The sequence below is a fragment of the Peromyscus eremicus genome, chromosome 3 (assembly GCF_949786415.1).
Source record: "Peromyscus eremicus chromosome 3, PerEre_H2_v1, whole genome shotgun sequence".
Lineage (NCBI taxonomy): Eukaryota > Metazoa > Chordata > Mammalia > Rodentia > Cricetidae > Peromyscus > Peromyscus eremicus.
The window spans coordinates 127,312,191-127,339,580 of record NC_081418.1 but is presented as its reverse complement, the minus strand read 5'-3'; the positions used below and the strand labels follow the sequence as shown (position 1 = coordinate 127,339,580).

The following is a 27,390-nucleotide window of genomic DNA, read 5'->3' as shown; positions in this document are numbered from 1 at the left end:
GAATTCTTAAAAAAAACTTGAAGACTCAAACTTCTAGACTTTTTTTTAATCCCACAGTTCATCACTCTTCGTGCCTCTTATCCATACATAGTAGCACTGTTGTTGTGTAATACCTGCTGTGTTCTTAAGTCCTCCATTTCCATCTCAGATTGTAAAGGGTATATGCTTCATTCCAGTCCTATATGTCTGGTATCTGAAATGCTTGCTCTGAAATGATGACGAGTATTGCATAATGAAGTCTTATTAAATTCTTACAACTTTATTGGTTGATTGGTAGTTATTTCTACTAGATTATCATAAAAACTGGTTAATCTGGGCGGTGGTGACGCACGCCTTTAATCCCAGCACTCGGGAGGCAGAGACAGGCGGATCTCTGTGAGTTCAAGGCCAACCTGCTCTACAAAGCGAGTTCCAGGAAAGGCGCAAAACTACACAGAGAAACCCTGTCTCGAAAAACCAAAAAAAAAAAAAAAAAAGCTGGTTAAAACCCACAGTGGGACTGCAGTTACTTCTACTAGAAGAATACAGTTTATTTCAAATAGCTGTTCTAAGACAGGTTACCAGAGAGGTGAGAGAGCCATAGCTAAAGTACTTTAGATGTGCCAGGCTTTAGTTAAACTCACCTGTTACTTACAATGTGGAAATTCAAATTCTCAACTGTTCCTGAACTGCTGTGTAGACCAGGTTAGCCTTGAACTCACCTAGATGTGCCTGCCTCTGCCTTCTCAAATGCTGGGATTAAAGGCATGTGCCATGCCCGTCTAGTTTTTTTGTTTCATTTTGTTATATGTTTATACATGAATAGAAAAAAAAAGTTGTATGGTACCTTTTCTACTGTGGTGTTAAAGATACTGATTCAAAAGGAGTAATTCTCTTTTTTCCCCACTATGATTAAAAAAAAAAATCTAAAAGATTTTTCAGCCAAACTGATAATGTACAAAAAGACTATTTGCCAGCTTTAGAAGTAGATTATTTGACAAATAAGGGGAAAATATTGGGAATTGGAGGCAAAATGTCCAAGACAAGCTAAAAACAAGATTGCTAAGTGACTTATGTTCATCTTCTTTAGTCATGACTGGAACTCTGCTCTAGTTATGGAGACTGTGTTTTTCCAGGTCTATGAACCATTTGGAATGTATTTAAATCCTGTGATGGTCATTCACATAGTTAATGTGTGTGTGGCTCCAGGAACTGAGTGCATATCTTTAACCAGTTCACAAAGGGTGTGTGATCTTTGTGACCCTTTGGAGGATCCTTGTCCTTTTCCATTCAGTTTGTAAAGTGTTGCCAAGTTTTTGGAATAAACTACAAAAACAAAGGCATTGTTATTTGACTCCTAGAATGTGAGAGAGAAATTATAAAGCTGTGGACTTTTGTCTGGGTTATGTTTCTGTCTTTCTTTTGTTATATTATCTTGTTATTGTCTATTCATCAAAAAAAGCTTCCCGATTCTTCAAAATAAGCCACATTTAGAGATTATAATTTTTTTCCTAATGACTTAGGTAATTAAGGATGTTTTCTGTTTTGAATTATCATTTTTTTACATTAAGGGCCGGATTTCACATTCATTCATAATAATATTTTAACACAATTAGTTACATCAAATAATTAAACTTTGTTTATTTTACTAGGCAAATGAATGAGTTTCCACAAGAAAGGCAAACAGGTTTGATCTATTGAACCTAAATCCTCTTACATTCTGGAACGTTAAGCGTTTATACTCCTTTCAGTTCAATTGTGATTCTTTCTCTCTTTTTATTAGCCCAGTTCTACTCATCTACTCAGTGCTGGGTGCTCTCCTGCTGAGCTAAGTCTCCATCTGGCCTCCTCTCCTCCTCAGTTCATGACTGATACTTAATGTGTACTGTCTGGTGTCTTTTGACATTTTTTCCTGCTTCCATTTCTCTTTATTTTTGAATGGAAAGCATCTTATAACCATAATGTGGACTTGGTTTTAGATTACGGTGTTTCCTGACCATGAATGTACATATGATTCATTCTCTCTCTCTCTCTCTCTCTCTCTCTCTCTCTCTCTCTCTCTCTCTCTCTCTCTCACACACACACACACACACACACACACACACACACACACACACACACCTTATTGTATAGTCCTGATTGACCTTATACTCATGATCATCTGCTTCATCTCCTGAGTGTTGGGATTACAGGTGTGACCACCAAGCTCAGCTTCAGACTCTTATTTTATTTTCTGTGAGAAGAAAATGGTAGTACTGACACCTCCACTTAACCATTTTAAAAACAACAACAAGAAGCTCAAGTTCACTGTTGGCCAACTTTACACTTGAAATTGTTTTAATCCAGTGGATCTCAACCTTCTTGGTGCTGTGACTTTTTAATGCAGTTCCTCATGTTGTGGTGACCCCTAACCATAAAATTATTTTCATTGTTACTTCATAACTGTAATTTTGCTACTGCTATGAATCATAATGTAAATGTCTGTGTTTTCTGATGGCTTAAGCAATGCTTGTGAAAAAGTCATTGACCCCCAAGGAGTTGAGACTCACAGATTGAGAACTGATGTTTTAATCTGTTAGTTTTAGTATTAGGTTACATTTGTGTACTCTGTACCATAAATATGAGCCATTTTTCACTTTTAGTCACAGTTGATCTAAGTAGTTGCTTTCAAACTTTGAAAGTTTTGTTGTTACTGTTGTTTAAGCATTGCAAACATTTTTTCTGTTTATGGTTCTTAAAGGGCAGTTTTATATTTACCTTGTGTGCAATAAGCTTTGGGAGCCTGCTATTTGAATTTGATGTGACTTCTCAGTGATTCCGAAGACCCTGTGTAGGATGAGATAAAGGCATCTTGCATCCTATTTTTAGGTAATTGAAAGGCAATGCGGAAGACAGGAGTAATAGAAGAGCCTTGCAAGAAACTTCCTTTTGTTTTCAAATTAATTTTTCACTTTTCTTGCCTGAAGACTATAATAACTCTTAGTTTCTTCAGAATTGTATTGAGGTTTTGAGAAGGTTCCTGATTTATCTGGAAAGTCCTGACACTAGCACAAACTTGAGAGGGCTGTGGAAGAAGTCAGTGGGACAGCAGATGTGAATTCTGATTGCACATCTGGAGTTCAGGCCAACAAAGGCTGCAGACCTAGTGTGGGACCTAATCCTGCTCACATGAATGGAGGACATGGCAAGCACAAAACCAGTGGGTGCCCACAATTCTGTCCTCATTTGGAAGAGGAGGCTTGCTCACTAGAGGAAGAAGAGTGGCCAGTGATCTTTGGATCTCCCCGCAGCTTGTCACTTTCCACTTCCCTTTACCTGCATTAATTCACTGTAAGCTGGTCTGTTTGGTATGTGTGCCGGTTTTTAAAAACACTTTGTTCGAACAAGACGACATTCACACTAGCCTTTAACTTGAGCCTGAAGTTGAAGTCACCATCCAAGTCTGCTCCCTGCACCTGACATTCCTTCCCACAGGAGCCTCCCGGTGAATAAGAGGAAAGGCTCGGCCAATTATGCTAGACAAAGCCACACAGCTGCGAGTCAGCTGGGAGGAGTTTCCGTTTAGAGCTGGAGCTGGTGGAGGCTGGCTCTCCCACCTCCTTTTCTTCCCCCACCCCCACCCCGGTTCTCCGGGATTACCTGGGTGGAGGCTGAGCCCTAGCTCCAGGACAGGGCAGCAGATGCTGTGATGCCAGCCGGCACCACCCACCTCCAGCCTTGGTCTCAAGAGCTAAGACCCAAGGCTCAGGTGGCACCCGGCACCCTGCCTGAAGGTTGGCGGGAGGGGAAGGGGTGGTCCTTACGGCTGGACCCTCCAGCTGACACAGGAAGTGCGGGGAGAGCCTGGCACTGGGCTGGGGATCCGCCCCGCCTGCCGCTCCTAGGCTGTGCTGTCTCCGCAGAACAATGAAGTGCTTCCAAGTTTGCTGAGACTCCTGGGGAATCCATCGAACTCTGTCAGCCTTCAAATGTGCCGCCAGAGACTTGCCCAAGAAGCTGTGTTTTAATAAAAGAAGAAAAAGATACCCTTGCTGGGTAGATCGCTTTGTTAGGAGATCTTCACGACCATGGTCCAGCGCTTTAGCCTGAGGCGGCAGCTCTCCAAGGTGGGTCAGCTTTCTGGTGTGTCTTACCGGGAACTCTGACTGGCTTCAGCAGGGCTTCCTTTTTGATGAGACTTTGTGTCAACCCTGCCTTCCTCTAGTGCTAAGGAAGATCTGGGAAGGAAGCGCTGCCTTTTGTTCTTTGATCTGATGGACACAAAGCTGAAGGCTGCCTGCCCTGCCAGCCCCAGACTGTGTGCCCCTAAAACTGCAGCTGTCATCTGTGAATCTGGACCAACTTGTCATATATACCCGTGATAGAATTCCAGGAGAGTGTGGATAAGAAATAATTGTAGGCCAAATGTACATATTTAATTAGCAGTTAAATAAGTAACTTGTAGACCAACAAAAGAAAATCCTACTCTGTGGGATCAGGGCTTACATAGAAATTTCACTAATAAACTCAAGAAATCAGCACAAAACAGTTCTTAGAAGCTGCCATGACCCACAGGAAAATGTGAAGATGAGGGGTTGTGTGGAGACTTTCACGTCTAGTGAAGAAGTGTCGAGGAAGCCCTACAGGGAAGCTGGTGGAGCAGCTCCTTAGTTCTGAGTGAAAAGTCCGTTTCATGGGAACAGTTTCAAATACAAAATAAAAAGGTGAAGCACCCCTTTAAGAAAGGATAGTAGTTTTTATGAATGGGCTCTGGTGGACACAGCCCTGGGTGTAATTTGAGCTCTCTCCTTAGCTAGTAAGGAGGGCTATGTGGAAAGAGGAGGTAAGAGGTGAGCTTTATTTCAGAAACATTGTATTTTAAAGATATGACAGTTGGTGACTAAATTGTGCCGCAGTTCATTCCCTGTAGACAGAAATGTAAACAAATAGTCTGTCTGTAGGCATTCTCACCTTTCTTGAATGTTAATCAGAACTGGTAAATCTGTGTGTGTTGCAGTGTGTTAGGATCCTAAGGGTAAAATCTTAGCTGCTCACAAGTGACCCTGGTGTCACTGAAGCAGAAGGAGTACCATGCTTGCCTCCATCCCCAGACCATGTGATAGCTTCATGATCTCACCTGACAGGGACTTTTTAGGAATATTGAAATGCATTTCATCCTGTGTGTGGAGATGCAGAAGGCCTACATTTCTCCTAAACAATATGAAGAAGAATCCTTGTGTTATTCCTTCAGTACTCTTTAGTGATATATTTCCAAAGATGTAGTACATGTAATAAGCAGACGCTGTAGTGTTTCTCATGACACTACTACACAGGAAAGTCTAACAGCTAAGAGCTGGTCAATGATCACTTAACTAAAACAAAACTGCATTCTGGGTATTTTGCTGCTGTTGCTTCTCTCCAAGTTATTATTTACATAGGTTATTATCTGTTACATAAAGAGACTCGAGGAAGGGGTGGGAGCACAATCTACATAGAGAGAATCAGGAAAGGGGTGGGAGCACAGTCTACATAGAATCAGGAAAGGGATGGGAGCACTGTCTACAGAGAATCAGGGTGAGCAGAGCAGTTCCCTCTGTTCACCTTAACAGTGTTTATAGTTCCTATTACAGGTGATTATGACAAAACCTTAAGGAATGTGTGCCCTTGATTTAGTATGTATTCAATTGTGAATGCAGTTTGGAACATGAGGAAGAAACTGAATAAGGATGTCCCTGAATTTTTCCTACACCCATTAAGATTTAAAGATCTAACTTCCTCTGCTCTATTATACAAGTAGTTTTGCTATTAAGAAAGAATCTTATACAAGAATGTAATTTTCTTACTATCTCAATGTTTTAATAGGAATTTCTGTTAGAAAGTTTGTGGAAGGAAATATTTGTAAAGGTTTGTGGTGGTTTTAACCTCAGTATCCATTAATCCTAAAGTTCAGTTGCCATGTGACTCCTGTAGGCTAGTTAGTGCTCACAGGCTAAGAAAAAAGAAGGAAATTGTGGAGCTACAGGAAGAGTAAAACTCTTGTCTCCTAGTACACCTTTATTCCCAGCACTAGGGAGGCAAAGGCAGGCAGATCTCTGTGAGTTCAAGGCCAGCCTGGTCTACAGAGCTAGTTCTAGACCAAACAGGCCTACCTGGTGTCAAAACAAACAACAACAAAATAAAAAAACCTCTTTACTTTTGAGAACCTTATCTCCTTGAGTGGATCCCAGCTTCTTTGCCATTTCAGATTATTTTCTTCCTTGCTGGGTTTTTTTACTTGTTACTTCAGAAATACTAACAAAACCTTTTTCTTTCTACTCTACATCTCCTGGATGAGCCAAAATCATCCAGCACCTTCCCCCAGTGTGGGCATATCATTTAATTTACCTAATGATTCTTAAAATTGATTCATGCAGCCGGGCGGTGGTGGTGCACGCCTTTAATCCCAGCACTCGGGAGGCAGAGCCAGGTGGATCTCTGTGAGTTCGAGGCCAGCCTGGGCTTCCAAGTGAGTTCCAGGAAAAGGCGCAAAGCTGCACAGAGAAACCCTGTCTCGAAAAACCAAAAAAAAAAAAAAAAAAAAAAAAAAATTGATTCATGTTTCCAATAATAATATCCTTTGATTTTACTTTTAAATGATAATTATTTCCCAGTGTTCAAAAAGTAAATTTTTTTAAGATGAGATTTTGCTTCTAACCGTATCTTTTTATGGAGATCCCAACCCTGCCTCTAGAGGTAGCATATTTTTAATTCTTCCTGTTTATGTAAACATGTATAATTTTTTTTGAGCTTTCTAACATGAAAGACAAGTAAGGCATTGCTTGTTGTAGTATTGTCACCTTTAACTTCCAGACATGCTCTGAATAGACTCCACTTAGTTCAGCTTTCACATTTTCATTCAAGCCAGTCAGACTCAGAGAACACTCCTTCTCGCTCTCCTTTCCTGTCTTTTATAGTCCATCCTGGCATTGAACTTACTAGCCTCCTTCCTGAGACTTTCAAGGACAAGATTATAGGTGTGCACTCATACGCCAGGCACTGAGTCCACTTTCTATCCCAGAGAGTACTTGAAATATCATCAACTCATGGTGACTTTTTTTTCTGTCATACCAGATTTCCTTCCCATTCCATCCGAGAGCTTTCCTTCGTTATGTTTAAATTTTTCATATGGTGGAAACCCAGGAAATAATCATGCAGTCATGCCTTGAGTTTGCCTATCAAGGGAATATTAAAGAAGGGTGCCAAGGCTCTTCAGTTCTGCTATTGATTCGCTGAGTACAATCTAGATGTGTAAAGCAACTAACAATATTTTAGTCCACAAGTGCCCTCTCCACATAGTGTCCAGTTTTTGCTATCAGTTTGATATCAGCAAAAGAAACTTTGGAGTTTGGCTATTCTCAAGAAATATAGATTACTGATAATAACTTGAATTTTCAGAAAAAAAAATTTCTTCAGAAATCATTTCTCAAAATTCTACTGAATTTTTTGTTGTCTGTTATGTAGTGGCATATATGACTTCCTTACTTTTTCTGTGAATATATATTGGTAAAATAAGAGTGTTGCTGTGCAAGCGTAAAGACCTGAGTTTGAATTCCCAGCTCTTGCATTAAAAACCCAAGAATGACTAGGTGTGCCTGTAATCCAGCACTGGGAAACAAAGACAGATCCTTGAAGCTCACTTACCATTCATTTATAGCCAAAACTGTAAGCCTCAGGTTTCCTGAGAGACCCTGTCTGAAGGAAATAACGAGGAGAGTAATAGAAGATAGCTGCTGGCATTCTCTTCTTGCCTCGGGATAGACATGTGCACCCACACACTCATGTGCATGTAACACACATTCGGAGGCTAAATCATGTTATGTTTATTTTACTAAACAATTAAAAAATGTGTGTGTGTGTGTGTGTGTGTGTGAGAGAGAGAGAGAGAGAGAGAGAGAGAGAGAGAGAGAGAGAGAGAGAGAGAGAGAGAGACTCTAAAGGTGTGTGTGTGTGAAGGTCATAGGACAAACTGGGAGTTGGGAGTCAGTTCTCTCCTTCCACCATGTGAGTCCCAGGGCTCAAACTCAGATCATTGTCAGGTTTGGCAGCAAGTGCCTTTACTCAGTGAGCCACCTCACTAAACCTTACAATTTTTAAAAGTATATTAAGCCTGCGTTCTCAATGATAAATACTGGGGATACAGCAAAGTGGTACAGTATTATTTGTGATTACAATTTTAAATATATAGGCAAGAAGTCAGTATTGGGTGGGTGATTTTAAGCAATAGACATGCAGCATCTCTTTTTGTGTTCCTTTCATTAAATTTTCTTTGTTATTCTATACACTGATGAGCTTCTTAATTGGAAATAGAATACTTTGCATTTGTATTTTACTAGAAAGTAAATGTTGCATTTTTCTGCTAATCGTTGACCTGTTTTTTAGGAGACTTAAATCAGATAGTGCCATGACTGGCTACTGTGCACAGGTCTCTGTGCATTCTGGAACTTGAACTCGGCAGGTGTAATCTATAGAATACTTCTGATGTATTATAACACCCAAATAGGAAGGCTGATGGCATTCTGTTACATGAAATCAGGCCTCAAATAAGATAAATTCTGAACACACACCTGTGGTAGGAGTAAAGCGTGGCCCTCGTTAACTACTGTTCTGAAGGCACATGGTGTGAATTGTAGGAAAAGGCAGCCACACATTTGAACTGTTATATCTGAGCACAGGAACTGCATGTGTGATAGTTTCTGGGTTTTTTTAAGTTATTTTTGTTTACATAAGAACATGAAAAGAAGAATTTGATCTTTTAAACAAATACCCTGGTTTAGGACTTAATTTCTCTTATACACAAGGATCTGTAGCAGATCATATTGCAAAGTATGTTGAATAAAAACAAGACTGTGGATGACATTGACTTTGTGTAGCACAGAAAATTTCAGACTACTAAATTTCAGACTATTCCATCCTATGTTCTATAGGAAGTAGGTCCCTTTGTTTGCATTTGCAAAGACTCAATCTTGTCTGAAATACAAATGTAGCTTAGTCAATAAAAAAGTACCCCATGCTTCCCTTTTCACTTAATAATTGTTGTTCCAAAGTTCTTTGTCACTGAAATTAAGTAAACTAGGGTTGACTATGTGACTTTGAAGGCAGATGTGCTCATGACTACTGCCAACATAGATGTAGGGTATGTGACTTTGAATAAGCCATTAACTCCTCTTAAAGTTTGTCTTGGGAAGTATTGTCTTGGATTCCTTACTGATGTGAAATTACATGATTTCTGATGCTTGCTGAAAAATGATTTTTTATTACACACACCCAAGGAAACATCTATCCAGAGTTCTTAGTGAAAGTAAGTTAGTTCATGGCCTTAGTATCTAGGCTTGGTGTTCTCTGGATAATCTAAAACAACAGACAAGTTCAGTAGATCTGTCATGCTTGCTAGATTCTAGGCACTGAGAAGATGCACATTTTTCCTTTCTAATCCTTTCAAGGGATGTCCTTTGTAATGGAAGCTTACCTCATCAAACAGGTTTTCTTCATTTGATGGCATATTAAAACTTTTTTTTTTTTTTTAAAGAATAGGCTGCTCTCAATCTTAAAAACACTTGTCTTACCAGACTGTATGACAGGTAGAAAACTAAAGTAAGGGTCCAGGTGTAGCCCAGTGGTAGAGTGCTTGCCTACCATACTAGGAAAGTCCCTCATATGTCCCAAGTTCAATCCCTAGCATATTAAAAAATGTAGCCAGAAGTTTCTCAGGTCCCACCCGTCCCCCTGGGGACCAGACACATCTCTCTCACCCGCAGCCCCTCAGCTACTTGGACCCAAGTAAACACACAGAGGCTTATATTATTTACAAACTGGCCTATGGCTTTAGCTGCTTTCGAGCTAGCTCTTTCATCTTAAGTCAACCTATTTCTATAAAGCTGGGTTTTGCCACGTGGCCATGGTGTTACCGGTCTGCTAGCATCTTTGGCAGCAGGCTGGCATCTCTCCCACCTCTGCCTTTCTTCCTGTCTCTCTCCTTGGATTTCCTGGTGGCTATAACCTGACTCACCATAAGCCCGAGCAGCTTCTTTATTAACCAATCATAGCAACACATATTCACAGCATACAGAAAGACATCCCATAGTACTTCCCCCTTTCTGTCTAATCAAAAAGGAAGGTTTTAACTTCAACATAGTAAAATTACATATAACAAAACAGTTATCAAACAAGAATTATAGTTACAATATCTAGTCTATTTGTTGTTTTTTGTTTTTGTTTTTGTTTTTCAAGACAGGGTTTCTCTGTGTAGCTTTGCGCCTTTCCTGGAACTCGCTTTGGAGACCGGGCTGGCCTTGAACTCACAGAGACCCGCCTGCCTCTGCCTCCCAAATGCTGGGATTAAAGGCATGCACCACCACTGCCCGGCCTAGTCTATTTGTATTTAGCAAAATTAAAGAAAATACTCTATCATCTGTCCTATATTTGTGAGTCTAAAGTTTCATATCTAATTTATCTTTTATCATACCCAAGGAAAATTAGAACTATCTAGTCTTCAACTACATCAAAGACCCCTGAAGGATGTAATATTACCTAAGTAAATAGGAAGTACATTGTTAGCAACTTCCAAAAATCGAGAATGAGAGAGACAGCTGGCTGCCTGGACAGTCATCCAAAGTTCCTCTGCATTGTTGGGGCATCCATCTTCAGCCTATAGGCCTAGAGTCTCTCAGTCGCTTCTCCCTGTATCCTGTAGAGTGTCTGGCAGTCTCCTCTGTGAAGCAGGAACCTGAAGGACCATCTCACCTTGTTGTGGCAAAATTTAGTGGTCATTTTTCCGCAGGTCCTGCATGTCCAGTCAATACAACATTTTGTCGAGCAGTCCAGGCAAGAACTGTTTCTTGCCCAAATGGCCAACCTTTCCCATAGGAAAGCAAATTCCATATGGAGTTTCTTCGATGCCCATCATCTTCTTTGAAGTAAATCGGTGCCATCAGGTATCATGCAGCTGGCCCATAAACCATTTTTTTTTTTGTATGTGAGTCATTCTAGAAGATATTAAGAGATGAAAATGAAAATCTAGTATGCAAGGGGAATAAAAATTATATATATATATGTATGTATTGCACACACACACACACACACACACACACACACACACACACACGAGTAGATGGATGAAGTAAAGGCTAAATCCACCATGCAGTGCACTTTACGGCTTGGAGACACCTCTGTGTACCGAAACAGGAATCCACCATGCTGTAGGTCAAGCCCATACGCCGCAGCTTGCCTGAGAGACAGAACTAGGAAGCTTTTTTAAGCTCCATTTTAGAATCTTTTTTTTAGCCTTTTATTTTTAGGAAATTAATGGTAAAACATATCATTTATAGGTATGGATGAATCCTTCCTTTGAACCCGTGGTGAATTTGAAAAGTGGATGAAGTAAGATTTTAGCTAGCCTTAGATTTGCATCAGTGAATCTTAGCTCTTTCTCTTCCAGTAGACTTAAAAGCCTGGGAATGCATCTAACTTGGTGGAGTGCTTACCTGGCACACATGAAGCTTGGGCTGGATCCGAAGCCATGGTGACACACATAAATGATCCCAATGCTTGGGAGGTGGAGGCAAGAGGATCAGAAAGTTCATGTGGCCCAAGCCTGGCATGGTAGAACATGCCTGCAATGGTAGCACTGAAACCGTCTTCATTTGTTTTCTATAGTACTATACTCTTGGTTTCTTCTGGCCTCTCACTCTTCACTCAACCTCAGTGTTTTTTGTTCCTCATCATATCGGTCTTTTATTTAATACTGATATTACCTAGACTCAGCCTATTTTACTACTGTCTTAGTGACTTCATCCATCTACGTGTGTGTGTGTGTGTGTGTGTGTGTGTGTGTGTGTGTGTGTGCGCGCGCGCAATACATACATATATATATATATATAATTTTTATTCCCCTTGCATACTAGATTTGCATTTTCACCTCTTAATATCTTCTAGAATGACTCACAGACTTTTCAAACTTTATATGCCTTAAACTCAAGCTTCTGCTGTCCTCACTTCTGATTCTTTTCAGTTTCCCATCTAGTTTAGTGTCACATCCATCCTTCAGGACTACAATCTTAATATCCATACCCATCTCTCTCTCTCTCTCTAGGATGTCTTTATGTGGTTCTGGCTAGTCTGAAACTCTCTATGTAAACCAGGCTGTCTGAAAACTCTGTATCCCAAGTGTAGGGATTAAAGATGTGAGCCACTTACTTCTCCTCCTCCTCTAAATTTCTCAGCTGATTCCTTTGGTTCTTTTTTTAATTATTTATTTTTATTTTATATCCATTGATGTTTTGCTTTCATGTATGTCTGTGTGAGGGTGTTAGATCCTCTACAGTTACAGACAGTTGTGAGCTTCCATGTGGGTGCTGAGAATTGAACCCAGGTCCTCTGGAAGAGCAGCCAGTGCTCTTTACTTCTGAACCATCTCTCCAGCCCTGGCTCTACTTTTTAAACATACCTAAATTTAGCTATCAAGGCTGGAGAGATGGCTCAGTGGTTAAGAATACTGGCTACTCTTCCAGAGGACTCACATGGTAGTTCACTACCATCTATAACTCCAGTCTCAGGGAATCTCTTCTGACCTCTGTAGACACCAGATATACACATGATTCACAGACATACATACAGACAGACAAAGCACCCATACACATAAAAATGAAAATTGATAAATCTTTAAAAATTGGCTATTTCTTGACAACTTTGAAGCTGTGGCCTCATTTCTGATCCTATACTCTTTGACTTTATTGTGCATTAACATCCCAGCTGGTCTAACAACATTCATTCAGTATTGCCTCACACCTTTAACATAGGAGCCACAGTGATGACATTTGTCCTAAGTTTTATTCATGTTATTCCTGGGACAGAAATCCTCCATGTCTTCCATTTCTTGAGCTTATCTGGCCTGTACAGCCCTACACAGCATGTTTCTTCATTTACTCTCTGACGTTGTATTCTATTAGCTCCTTGCTTATCCTACTCCAGCCACACTGGTTGACCTTTCCTATTCCTTGTCAAATTCCTTGAGTACCTCAGGTTCTAGCTGGGACAGTATCATGAAAAAAGTCAAAACTAAGTTCTGTTCAGTTGTATAAAAATGTGCCTATATACCATTTTTGTGAGAACTCTAGGCCAGCTTGAAAGAGTGAGCTTTAAAAGACAAGTATGCAAAGAGTCAGTGGCAGGAAGGAAACAAAGAATTAAAACTTCATCAGTCCAAATAATGGTGTGAATTTTATATTCTGCAATGTCCCTTGAACCTGAAACTGTCACACATACAATTTATCCACATGAGAATGAATGTGGTACTGGGAATAAACTGCCCTCAATGATCAGTGAGAACATCATGACCAATGGCATGTACACTGGCAACAAATTTATATATATATATATATATATATATATATATATATATATATATATGCTAATGTTGGTTGGAGCCAGGTCTGTAAGTTTGGATACCAGAATGAAGATTTTATTTTGGGCTAGTTTAGATAAATGTTTTTTAAAGACAGCCTATGTTGGTAAATTGAAGAAAATGTGATGCAAATAAGTATTGCAGTTATGTGAGGGGGGAAGGCCAGTCAGGCTTCAGTACCAGAAAGAACATTGAATACCTTTTCCTCTATAACACTAAGGAATAAAAGTCACATAATATGTTTATTGATCATGCTGCCTAAGAAGATAAAGTGACTGGCTCAGGAATGTCGGTAGTGAAGCTAGGGATAGTCTTGAAGACTGAGTGAATGTGTCCAAGAGGAAGCTCTCCAGCACTGTTTGTGTCTGAGGTAGAGATTGTTGGTATGATTGGCATTTTGCTAGCTAAAATAGGACTTTATATTTCCTGTTCTTTTAAAGATTTGTTTTTAATTTATATGTGTGTATGTCTATGCCTGTGTATGCATTTGTATGTGAATGTCTTCATAGGCCAGAAGAGGGCATCAGATGCCCTGAAGCTGTAGTTAAAGGGAATTTTGAAGCCGGGCGGTGGTGGCGCACACCTTTAATCCCAGCACTCGGGAGGCAGAGACAGGCGGATCTCTGTGAGTTCGAGGCCAGTCTGGACTACCAAGTGAGTTCCAGGAAAGGCGCAAAGCTACACAGAGAAACCCTGTCTTGAAGAAAAAAAAAAAAAAAAAAAAGGAATTTTGAGCCACCTGACATGGGTACTGGGAACCAAACTTGGGTCCTCTACAAAAGCAGGAAGTACTCTTAACTGTTGAGCCATATTTCCTGACCCATATTTCCTATTCTTTAGGCTACTTGATCTGCTAAAGTCTAAAAAGAATTCAGGGTGCAAATCTTTAGCATAAAAACTTTGAATATGTTCTTTCTGTGGTTTTCAATTACTTGTCATCTTGTGGATATTTATCATATTAAGGAACCAAGTGTTATATAAATTAAATGTACTACAAATAACACTGGTTCACATCTTTTTATGATATTATTGTAAAAAAAATTTAGTGAAATAATGAATACAGATGATGAAAATAGAAGCTGGAGTTTAAGATTAAGGACACAAAGACTACTTTGTGTTGTAGTTGTTAGTAGAAAGAAAATGATATTAAGAGAGTTTGTTGACTTTAGCCAATGAGTAGAAAATTGTGTTTGAATAGAAGAGATCTTTTAATTTTGCAGTGGTGCAATACATTTCTTAGAAGTAAAATCTAACAGAGGACTTGAAGCTGGAAACCACACATTGCTCTCTAGTTTCCAGGAACATGTGCCCTTTCCACATCTCTTGCTGATGCTAGGAATGCTGTGTGTATGGTCACTTGCTGAACTCTGACTGATGTTCAAATCAAGACAACTATTCAGGACCAGAGTCTCAGATGAGAAACAGAACACACAAAAAAACAAGCTATAAAGCTGACCACACAGTACATACCTATAGTAACAGCACTGAGGGGCTGAAGCTAGAGGCTTGCCGTGCTTTCAAGGACAACCTGCACTACAGAATAAGTCCCTATCTCAAACCAAATGGAAAAGTAAAACTAGAAGACAAAAACTTTAACGTTAGGATACTCTTGGCCTCTTTTAATAATTTTGTTAAAAAAAACATAGTACCTTTTTTTAAAAAAAGTTCCCCTAGCACTGTTATTGCCCTTCAGGAACTGTGGAGTTCAACCTATAGTGAGGGCGGAAAAAGCCGAGCATCCTTAGCCTGGCTTGAGGCAGCCAACACTAGCACATCGCACAGCCGTACAGCTGTGCTTACAACCTCCTGCTTCAATTCCATGCTCTTTTAGCCTTAATGTTAAAGGGAAATTTTGTACTGGGTTTCTTTTTTTCTTTCTTTTTTTTTTTTTTTAAATTTTGCTCCAAGGGAGAAAAGATTTGTTTCCCTGTGGGACTGTGGAGAAGACAAGGCAACAGGAGCTTGAAGCAGCTGGTCATATTGCATTCATAGTCTAGAAGAAGAGAGTGAACAAATAAACGGACACATCTTCTGGGAATGATCTGGAAATTTTCACTCTAAATGCTGTGGTTTGCTGTTCGAGCACATCAGCTTAACAGAATGTGTCTTGTTTACTCTTTGCTTGCTAAGTGTGTCTGCCTGGCAGAGGCCTTTAGCCCTGCTACCCACATGATATGAACAAAAAAACTAGCAGTTTGTTAGAAAAGAACAAAAGAAAAGCAAGAAAAATAATTTTCCTTTAGCTGGAAGATTTCCCTGGAGCCTTGGTGGCTGGAATTCAGGCAGAATCCCAGAAATCAGAGCAGATCAGTGGAAAGCATTGTGTGTTGGAAGAAGATGCATCTGCTTGGGGCCTGGACTGCATGGCATGGAAGGTAGGGGATCAACTGCATTTTTCCTTCTATGCATTCCTATTTTAGAAAAGTCAAGATGTCTTGTTCTGGAATAAACCCAAGGATCTTGTGTTTTGAGAGAAAAGATAGATGTGTGGTCAATGTCTGGATCAGACCTGAGAGTTGGAGTTCACCTGCTGTGATGGTTTGAATGAGAATGGCCCCTATAGGCTCAAATGTTTGAACACTTGGTCACCATTTAGTAGAACTGTTTGTGAAGGATTAGGAGGTGTGTCTTTGTTGGAAGAGGTATGTCATAGGGGGCTGGTTTTGAGGTTTCAAAAGGCTTGCATCATTTCCAGTGAATGCTTTCCACCCTCTGCCTTCTGCTTGAGATCAAGATGTAAGCTCTCAACTGCTCTTTTAGCTGCCTGCCCCTATGCCTTATGTTGCCATGCCTTCAGTCCCCCATCATAAATTCTAACCTTCTGTAATTGTAAACCCAATTAAACTCTTTCTTTTATAAGTTGTCTTGGTCATGATGTCTCATCCTAAAAGTAGAAAATAAACTTGCCTTGCACTGAAATGAGTCTAGTGACATGATCTAAGTCACTTCAGTGCTTTTTGCTCTTCCTAAAACCAACCTGGAGTCTTGGGGGAGACCTTGAGATGGAACTGCCTGTGGTTTTCCCATAAGGAACACCATTATTTTATTGTTTTTAGAATAAACATGCATTCTTGAGTCCAAAGTGTTCCCCTAGGAAGATTCTGTAAATTTTTCAATGCACAATGTGTCCCAAGTATTCATTTTCCCATCAGTGAAGGGGATATGCTTTAACAGTAGTAGAAGTGAGTCAGGGTGCCTGTTGTATTGTAACCGAGCCACATCCTCCTACTGAATTTTAAAAGGGATCAAACTCCGCACAGCTGCCCCCAAACCCATACCTCATGTGGACCCTTTCCTCTCTATCAAGTGCTCTGGCTACAGCTCTTTTACATCAGCCAGTTTTCTCCTCAGCTTTCTATAAGAGAGTTGTCCCATTTTCCTTAATAATTCTTCTGTGACCAGCAGTTGGTGGATAAGATTCCATTACTCCTTCAGTGCTGGGATGGTTACAGTTGGGATTGAATGTTGCTCTGAGAGGTTGTATCATTGTTTAAGTGGTTTTGCACTGGTTTTTTTTTTTTTTTTCCTGGTTAGTTTTATATCCTTGCATAGTTCTCCCTAGCACATGGTGGGTACCTGATAGATACATTTATTAGATAAGTACCTGACTCCATATTTGCATCTTCAAGCTGCCTTTTCTAATGAGAAGTCTCTTCTGTGGCACCAAGAGTTTGCAATGCTTTTCTGGTTTTCCTCTTTTTCTCTTCATCTTTCTTTCTCCCCTCTTTCCTTCTGCTCATTTTTTAAATATTCACATTCCTCAGAGCTGTTTCAGAGATTTTTTTTTTATTCTGTCCCTGTACTTCCCTTGGGCAATAATTTGTTGTTCACATATGGAAGATGTCCAAATCAATGTCTCCAGTGAAAAACTTTATTCTGAGTTAATAAGTTTTAGTTCTATTTATTTTATTATTTATTAATTCATTCAGCATATATTTATTGAAAATTGTACCATCTGTACAAGGTATGAAAATGTTAGGTCACTGTTCTCAATTATCTTGAAGTGAGTAATCAAAGCAGATTACAGATGGTGGTAAATGCTACAAGGAGCCTAGATCGGGGTAATGAAGGACTAAGTCTGGAGATGAGGTATGAGGGCAAAGAGCAGGGTTTATGTTCAGAATAAAGTTCTTCACTGGAGACATTGATTTGGACATCTTCCATATGTGAACAACAAATTATTGCCCAAGGGAAGTACAGGGACAGAATAAAAAAAAAAATCTCTGAAACAGCTCTGAGGAACGTGAGATTTATACCTTTTTTTTTGCATTTGAACTTTTTCGTTTGGTTGGTTGGTTGGTTGGTTGGTTGGTTAGTTTTTCTTGACAAGGTTTCTCTGTGTAGCTTTGGCTCCTCGATTCTACTTTCTGAGTACCTCCCAAATAGCACATTTCTAGGTGTTCATGCTCTGCCCTAATGTCCTTCTAACTAGCTGGTCTCCTGGCCCCTGTGTCTTTTCCTGTGTCTATGGAGAATGGTTAGACAGATTTAATTATCATACTTCTCTGCTGAAAATTCTTGGCTGACCCCTGAGGATAGCATTGAAAGTCCCTAGCATGATCTATAGAGGTTCTTAGGACTGAGTCTGCGTACCTCTTCAGTTTCAGCCTTCAGCCTTCCAGCCCATGTTCCCACCAGCCATACAGAGCTACTGTTTACTTGTCAGTGAGCCCTGCCCTAGCTGTTCTGTGCTTGACTACTTTTCTTAGCCCTCAACCCACCCCACCCCACCCCTTGAACCTTGCATCCCTAACAAACAAGCAACCCTACAGAGGTTCTGATTGTCCTCTGGGCTCACTTAGAAGTCATTCTGACCCACTGGCTTTAGGTGAGTCCCTCTGTGCTCCCTCCAGGAACTGTCACTGTTTTAATTTGCCTTTGTTTTCCACGGAAAGAAAGCTTCTTGAGGCAGTGACCGTATATCTATGTGTACTACTGTGCTTCCAACTTGCAGCTTCCTAACTTACATGTGGAAGGTGATCTGCAGGGAGGAAGGGAGTGTAATAGCCAAGCATGATGACACATGTGTAATCCCAGCACTCTGGAGGCAAAAGCAAGAGGATCTGCAAGTTCACAGCTAGTCTGGTCTACATGGCAAGTTCCAGGCCAGCCAGAGGAACATAGTGGGACTATCTCAAAAAAATCAAAAGTAACACTAACAACAAAAAAGAAAAGTGGTACATTAAGAGAACATATGTATAACATTCTATTTTTATAGATAACTGCAGAGTTACATTAATTGAATAAAGTCATCAAATAATGTAAAACACTTTGAAGTGTCTGGACATTATCGCAGGAGCTAAGAAACTGTTCAGCCCATGGTCCACCTTCCCCTTGGGGAGCCCTGCCTGTGCACATTGCTTCTGTGTGGTGCCTGGATGTCTACTGAAAGGAGACAGTCTTCTCTTCCCTTTGTTGATTTACCGACTGGATAGTATTGGGCTTACTGGGTTTTTACTGTTATTGTCTTTCAGTATCACTTTGTATACTGAGTTTGGGTTGGGGTTTTGTTTGTTTGTTTGTTTTTGATTGTTTGTTTGTGTAATTTGGTTTTATAAGAACATAGAACATTACATGGTTCTGAAATTAATTCTACAAAATAGCATATTCTGTAGTCTAGCTGTTCTCCTTATCTCTATACTACTTGCTATCAGTAACTTTATTTTTTCACCAGTCTTCATTTCCATTTTGTTCTTGATTCCATTTTCTATCTTGATTTTCATTTGGCTCCTCATCTCCCAACTCCCCTGGAACCTTTACCTCTCCCAATAAGTTTCCTTAAAAAATGATATGCTGTTTTAATACACTTGTTTCTTATGACTTGATCCATTCTGAGATCTCACAACCTTTTCCCTTTTAAAACTGGGTGCTTTCAATTGTGCAGTGGAATCATAGACTTGTTTTCAGCTTTTGCTTTTATAAGTACAGCTGCAGTTAGCACACTTATTCTTTTTTTATATTTATTTATTATTTATTCATTTTTGTTGTTGTCTGAAATGAGGTCTTACTATGTAGTTCTGGCTGACCTAGAATTTGCTGTGTAAAACAGGCTGGCCTCAAACTTATGTAGACCTGCTTGTCTCTCCCTCCTGAGTGCTAGGATAAAGGTATATGCTATCATGTCCCACCTGAAATATTTACTCTTATTATTTTAATTGTGTGCATATGGATATGTTCACATTAATACAGGTACTTGCTGTGGCCAGAGACTTTGGATCTCCCTGGAGCTGGTGTTACAATTGGTTGTGAGTCATGTGGGTGCTGGAAACAAACTTTGGGTCATCTGGATGAGCAGCAAGGGCTCTTAATCACTGAGCTAGGTGTCCAACTTATATTTTCTCTTTTCATATTGTTTGCTAGTTTATTTTTGGATTAATTGCTGGGAGTAATTTTCTTAGGTTCTGTGATATTTCTGTCAAAAGGAGCATACTATTTTTTATCCCATCAGCTACTTCTAAGGTGCGCAGTTTGTAGCTTTGTAAATTTTGTCAACCTGATAAACTAGAAACAGTATCTTACTGTGATTTTAATCTGTATCGTTTCATTGTGAGCGTTTCATTGTGAGCATTGCTTAGTATCTCCATGTGTTGAAAGCTGTTTGTATTTCTTTTTTCTGCTTGAATCTCTTCAACCTTGTGCATTCTCTCTTTATATAGGAAGGATAGTAACTTTTTTTTTAAATAAGTGGCCTTTTTGCATTATATTTTCTTTCTTCCTTGTTTTCCACACTTTACTAATTCTTTTGAGTTTTTTATGTATCTTCCTTTCATTGATCCCATTGCCACTAGCCTCATTCAGGTCAGCATCACTTTTTTTCCGACAGGATTTCTCTATGTATCCCTGGCTGTCCTGGAACTCACTCTGTAGACCAGGCTGGCCTTAGAGATTCACCTACCTGCCTCCCATGTGCTGGGATTAAAGGCATTTGCCACCACTGCCCATCCAGCATCATTTTTTATAAGACAATTAATTATAGTAGCCTTTTAACTAGCTCCCCAATTCCAATTTCACCTTTACCAAATCAAACATCACGTGGGTCTTTCTAAACTCTGTCTTCCATAGTTCTTCTTTGTGTGCCTTCGGTGCTCTCTGTACTCAGAGTGAAATTCCTATTTCTTTACTTACTGCCCACGCCTATATAACTTGCATCAGTTAATCCAGCTTTGCAGCCTTAGTTCTCATCTGTGAGATCAGTGCATGCTGTTCACTGTTTTTCAGTACTCTGGGTTTGTTCACTTTGTTTTTCCAGTTCTGTTTTCCTTTCAGCTCAAATCACTTGATCCTTTTTTCCCCTTTCTGGCCTAGTCCAATCTCTTCATTGAAACTTTATCCACTCTTTAGCCAGTAGCATCAGATGTCCTACTGTCACACCTGTCCTCTAATATACCAGAGTTTTTGCTGGGGTCATATTGATTTCTGAGAGCTTTTTGGCTATGAGCCATTCAAAAGGTGACCGTCTAGGATCCAGAGGCTCTAGGGTGGGTGTTGGGTTTTTATGGTGGTGGTTTTTTGTTTTGTTGTCATTATTAGTTTTGTTTTTTGTTTTTTTTGTTGTTGTTGTTGTTTTTGTTTTTTGTTTTTTTCTCAGTGTAGCCCTGGCTGTCCAGGAACTTGTTCTGTAGACCAGGCTGGCCTCAAACTCAGAGATCCAAGATCTGCCTGCCACTGCCTCCTGAGTGCTGGCATTAAAGATATGCAGCACCACTTCCCAGTGGTTTTGTGTTGTTTTGTTTTTGATCGGTTGATTTGTTTTATTTTATTTTTAAATTTTATGTGTATGAACGTTTTGCCTGCATTTATCTCTGTGTCCCACATGCATGCCTGGTGCCATGGAGGCCAAAAGAGGGTGTTAGGGCTCTAGGATTGTAGCTGCAGATGATTGTAAGCTACCATCTGGGTTCTGGGAATCAAACCTGGGTCCTCTGAAAGAACAGCCAGTGCTCTTAACCACTGAGCCATCTCTGTAGCCCTGTTTTATCTTATTTTTGAAGATAGGGTCTCACTGTACATGTATCCCAGGCTAGTTTAAAACTCAAGAGTATTCTGCCTCAGTCTCCTTGAATGCTAGGATTATAGGCATCTGTCATCATGCCTGGTACACATTTTTTTTCCTTTTTTAACAGTGTATGCTAATTCTGTGTAATGATGGATTTCATTATTACATTTTCATATCTGTGCAGAATATACTTTGGTCAAAGTCACTTTGCCTGCTACCTTTTCCTATCCTTCCTCCACACTCACACTAGTCCCTTTCTTTTTCTCAGAATCTACCTTCTACTTTGATGTCTTTTTTTTTTTTAATTCCATATTCTATGATTGAGAGGATGCATACAATAGTTGTATTTCTGAATCTGGCTGGCTTCATTTCACTTAACGTAATGATCCTGGAACTTATGTTTTCCCAGAAATGTCATGATTTTGTTCTTTCCCACAAAATAAAATCCAATTTTATACATACCACCTTTTCTTTATCTATCCATCAGAACCTAAACTTATCCATAATGTAGCTCCTGGAAATTGTACTTCAATGGCTGTGCAGTTGTCTCTGTCATGTGCTGGCTTGGATTCCTTTGACTGTGTGGTGTGACAGCTGGGTTATGCAAGTGGGTTCCATGCCTGGTTTCTGGAGTGGTTGCACTGATTCACATTCCTACCAGCAGTGTAAAGCCACCACCCTATCCAACCCTTGCCAGCACTTGTTGTTTTCTTGTAGCGGCCATTCTGACTGGGGTAATGTGAAATCCCAGTGTAGTTTTGATTTGTATGCTGCTGATAACTGAAAATGTTGGACTTTCCTTCCATATATTTGTCAGGAGTTTTCTTAACTGATTTGATTAATCACTTAAGGATAATGCTTGTCTTAGGGTTTCTGTTGCTGTAGAGAGACACCATGACCACAGCAGCTCTTATTAAAAAAACATTTAATTGTGGTGGCTCACTTACAGTTCAGAGGTTCAGTCCATCGTCATCATGGTGCGACATGGTGGCATGCAAACAGACATGGTGCTGGAGAGGTAGCTGATTATCCTACATCTTGGCTTGCAGGCAACAGGAAGTGGTCTGCCTATCACACTGAGTGAAGCTTGAGCAAAAAAGACCTCAAAGCCCGCCCCCACAGTAACACACTTCCTCCAATCAGGCTACACCCACTTCAGCAAAGCCACACCTCCTAATCATGCCACTACCTTTGAGGGCCATTTTCTTTCAAACCACCACAATGCTGGTAATGCTTCTGTTGTTCCATCACTTCAGTTTCTATTAAAGTAGTGATCATGATTGTTTAGGGGACCAGATACTTAATTTTGGTTTTAGCCTAACCTAGTCTTTTCTTCAAGTAGAAAACGTCTTTTGCAAAGGCTGTGCAGGATCCAAGAACTCACATCATAACATACTTCCTGTGGTCTGAGGCTTCATGTATGAAGGTTTAGAATTGAAATCTGTACATTAGGAAGATTTTGATAGTGTTTCAAGTGTTGTATCAACTGACCTTATTAATACCTTTGCAAATATATCTGCAGTTTGAGATTTTTGCTTTTTGATTTAATTGCATAGGAGAGGTCATTATAGAGTCCCTTGGTGCTTCAAGTACTTACCTACTTGCCCTAGTAAAGGTTACTATTGCTGTGATAAAACATCATGACCCTTTAAAGCAACTTGGGGAGAGGAAAGGGTTTATTTGGCTTACACTTCCACATCACTGTTCATCATCAAAGGAAGTCAGAACAGGAACTCAAACAGGGCAGGAACCTGGTGGCAGGAGCTGATGCAGAGGCCGTGGAGGAGTGCTGCTTACTGGCTTGCTCCCCATGGCTTGCTCAGCCTGCTTTCTTACAGAACCCAGGACCACCAGCCCAGGGATGGCCCCACCCATGATGGGCTGTGCCCTCCTCCATCAATCACTAATTAAGAAAATGCCTTACTGGCTTGCCTAGAGCCTGATCTTACAGAGACATTTTCCTTTTGGTTTTTCAGACAGGGTTTCTCTATAGCCTTGGCTGCCCTGAAACTCAATCTGTAGACCAGAGTGGCCTCGAACTCACAAAGATCATCCTTCTTCTGCCTCTGGAGTGCTGGGATTAAAGGTGTGGGCCACCACCACCCAGCTGGAGGCATTTTCTTAATTGAGGTTCTCTCCTCTTGGATGACTTTAGCTTATATCAAGTTAACATAAAACACACAACCTTAGAAGGTCTGTTTGCTTACCAAGCATAATGTGGGTTCCTCTTTAGTGACACATAGGAAATAGAAGTTCCATTTTGGCCAAGTATGGTAGCTCATGCTTGTAATCCCAGCCCGTGGGAATCTGAGGCAGGAGGATTACCATGAGTTCTAAGCCAGATTGAGCTTCATACAGAGTAAAACCATGCCTTAAAAAAATCAACCTGAAAACAAAGTTTTATTTTCACCAAAAAGAAAAAAAAATGCATTGTGTAAAAGACCATTTGCATTTATGAAACATAAGACAGCGAGAGGCCTAGAGTGCTGACTCAGCAGGCCCTTGACGGTTACTGTTTCTCTGCTGAAGAAGAGCAGAATGCTGTTCATTGCTTTTCACCCAAGGAGACTTGTGACTAATAACAAAGAGCATTTACAATGTTTGTTGTATGGTTCTGTATAACAGCCCTGGCTGTTCTGGAACTTGCTTTGTAGACCAGGCTGGCCTCGAACTCACAGATCGCCTGCCTCTGCCTCCTGAGTAATCTTTTTTTTTTTTTTAAAGTATTTTTTGAAGTAAGATGAGAAGTGATACTTAGTTGTTCTTTATTAATTTTTTACTCTAAGTGAGAATGTAACACACCGAAGTTTCTGTTGTCTGCAGATGTCAGCATGAGAACACGGGCAATGAGATTGAGAGCCTCTTGCAAACTAGGCAGAGGTGGAGGAGCTCGACTCCCTACTGAACTGTCTCCTGGCCCGTATGTGCGGTGTGCTCGGGACCCTTCTCTTGCTAAGACTATAGTTTTAGGGGTCCCAAGTGAATGCAGGCAGTCCTCCAGTCCTGTTGACAAACTTTGTATAGTGCCATGTCCTTTATACCTTTGCAGAAGGATTCAAGAGAAAAACAGCTGGAAGACTTTAGGACTTACATAATTCAAGCCTTTGTTAATAGTTACACAAACCCAGCTACTTAAAGTGCAAGAAGAGAGAAGTTTTGTATGAAATAGACAGCTAGGGTATAGCCTTCAAGTTATAACCTACTCTTATTTTCTCTTATGGGGTATATTAATTTCACTTGAGACTGTAGTATATAGGCTTAACCTGGACCCATGTTTTTCTTAAAAATTAATTCTCAAATTTTATTCTTTTGAAATAGATAACGACTAAATGGTGTAAGTTTCTCTGGGCAGAGGACAGTAACAAAGGGAAACCACAAATTGAATCAGCAGAATTTACAGTGAGTGAAAACAAATACCCAGATCCAGTTTCTTAAATCATGTCTCATCAGGCATTTCTCACCAAACTTGTTTATAATCAAATCATGGAGCCTTTGAAGTTCTTATGCATAAACGTGTGGACAGTCAAAACTGATTGTCATGGTTCAGTGGTTAAGAGTGCTTGCTGCTCTTGTAGAGGACCCGGGTTCCATTTCTGTCACCCGCATTGGGTGGCTCACAGTCACCTGTAACTCCAGTTCTAAGGGATCTAATTACTCTCTTATGGTTTCTGTAGCATGAATCTTAACAGTTCTTATTAATAAGATCAAACCCGAGGCCAGTTATTGGGGTGAATACTGGAAGATCAGAGAGACAGAACGAGCCACAGCTACCTCACCTCGCCGGATCCTCAGCTGGTCTTGTTTCCTCAGATTGGAGGCCTCTGAGTCCTCATCCAGAATGGGTCTCAGCTGAACTGCTTCTCGAAAGCCTGAAGTTTAACCAGCCAAATGCTTCTAGTTCCTGGTCCTCACGCCTCATATATTTTTCTGCCTTCTACCATCACTCCCTGGGATTAAATGCTCCTTTCTGGGATTAAAGGCGTGAGTCACCATGCCTGGCCATTTTCAATGTGGCCTTGAACTCACAGAGATCCAGAGGGATTTCTACCTCTGGAATGCTAGGATTAAAGGCGTGTGCTACCACTGCCTAACCTTTATGTTTAATTTTGTGGCTACTCTGTCTCTGGCCCCAGATAAGTTTATTAGCATGCACAATATTTGGGGGAATACAATACCACAGGTTTCTAAGGGCACCTACACTCATAAAGATCACATATCTACACTCAGACATATGTACATACACATAAATAAATCTGTGCAAAAAATTTAGGAGCTCCCCCCCCCAAAAAAAAAAAAAAATGATTGTTGGCTCAGCAGGTAAAAGTGCTTGCTGTGTGACCAGGTCTGGATTCCCAGAACCCTCAGTGGAAGGAGAAAACTGGTTCCTGAAAGTTGTTCTCTGACCTCTACAAGTACGTCACAGAGCATTTGCCTCCTCCTCTCATAATAAATAAATTTTAAAAATTGAAATAATAATAGTCCTCAGAGATTAAAGAGTTAAAATCCTATTTACTTAAACATCTTCATTCTGAATTATGAGAGAGACTTATACTCTGGTATCATAACTATAAAATATCTCAAGTAAACAGAAATATATACCCTTTTTTAAAAATTAGATGTATTTATTTTGTGTGTTTTGCCTGCATGTTTGTAGGTATACCACATGCATGTGGTGCCTGCAGAGGCCAGAAGAGGACACTGGATCTCCTGGGACTAGAATTACAGAGGATTGAGAGTGTTAGTTGGGTGTTGGGAAGCAAACCCAGATTCTCTGCAATAGCAGCAAGTGCTCTTAACCATTGAGACATCTCTCGAGCCCATATACCTCTTTAAGTTAGAGGTGATTATTTGCTTTATCTTTAAGTTAGAGGTGATTATTTGCTTTACCAAATATTGTTCTACTTTAATAATGCATCCAAGTAATGTGCTGCATAAACGAGCCTTACAGATGTGCTAAATGAGGGACCAAATACAAAACAATCTTATGTAAATCTGTTTATACACAACAACCAAAAAAAAGTGGATGAGTGGCTGCTGGGAGCTGGGAATGGGTGTTTGGTAGCTAAGGTCACAGAGTTTCTTTTCAGAGGGATGGATGGACATATGCCACAATAGTGATGTAAGAGTGTGTAGTTCTGAGAAATGAAATTATGTATTTTAAAAGAGTGAATTATCTAGTACATGAATTCCATCTCAATATAATGTTTACAATAGAATTTATTATAAGATTGATTTAAATTGTGAATGTAATTTGTACAATTTTTCAATAGAATCTTCACTGTTCTCTGTGCACGTTAGCACAAATCTTTAGAAATGCTCTAATCCTAAAATACTAGAATGACTGTAAATGAAGAAGAACAGCATCACTTTCTCACCTTTGTATTCTGTTAAGAATTCTAGCCATGCAAGGCTAGCAGAAGAGTTATCTTGACAATGATTTGCCATTTCTTATAAGGGCAGGGGACATTATTTATACATTATTATACATTAGACTTTATTCTTTATTTCAAGTAGTCAGACGAGGCAGTCATGTGGTTGGTTTTACAACCAATGAGAAGGCAAAACAGAAAGACTATATAAAGACAAACGGACAGGAAGTAGGTCTCTTTCGGAGAGGTCTCTTGGCTGAAGAGGATAGCTGCAGCAGGCGGGTAAGGCTCTTAGCTCTGATCTCTTGGCTTTCTTCTTTGCATTGGTTCTGTGTTTCTTATTTAATAAGACGTTGGTTGCATCTACACTACACAGAGAAACCTTGTCTCAAACAACAAAGACAAAACAAACAAAAACTCTGTCAGTGACACATCAAAGAAACTATTCCTGATGCAGGCCGGTGAAATTGTACAAAAAGAAAAAGATGCATTTTCTATAAAAATTCATGATAGTGCAATGTTTATGTCCTGCTAAAACAGTCCTCTGTTGACAAAAATGAAATTACCATTTAAAGATCTGCTGCAATATTAAAACTCACTGAGTCCTCAAAATATTGGAATACTCACAG

At 40.0% G+C, this 27,390-nt stretch overlaps 1 protein-coding gene across 2 annotated transcripts in view; it reads left to right on the top strand.

The window, feature by feature from the left end:
- Tmcc1 (transmembrane and coiled-coil domain family 1) overlaps positions 1-27,390 on the top strand; it is a 120,211-nt gene that overhangs the window by 18,511 nt on the left and 74,310 nt on the right. The window contains exon 2 of one of the 2 annotated variants that reach the window (XM_059258432.1): positions 15,640-15,771. The exons of the other annotated variant lie outside the window; for it this stretch is intronic. Within the exon in view, the coding sequence (XP_059114415.1) occupies positions 15,640-15,771 (132 nt within the window). The remainder of the gene's footprint in view (positions 1-15,639; positions 15,772-27,390) is intronic. 2 annotated transcript variants of the gene reach the window in all.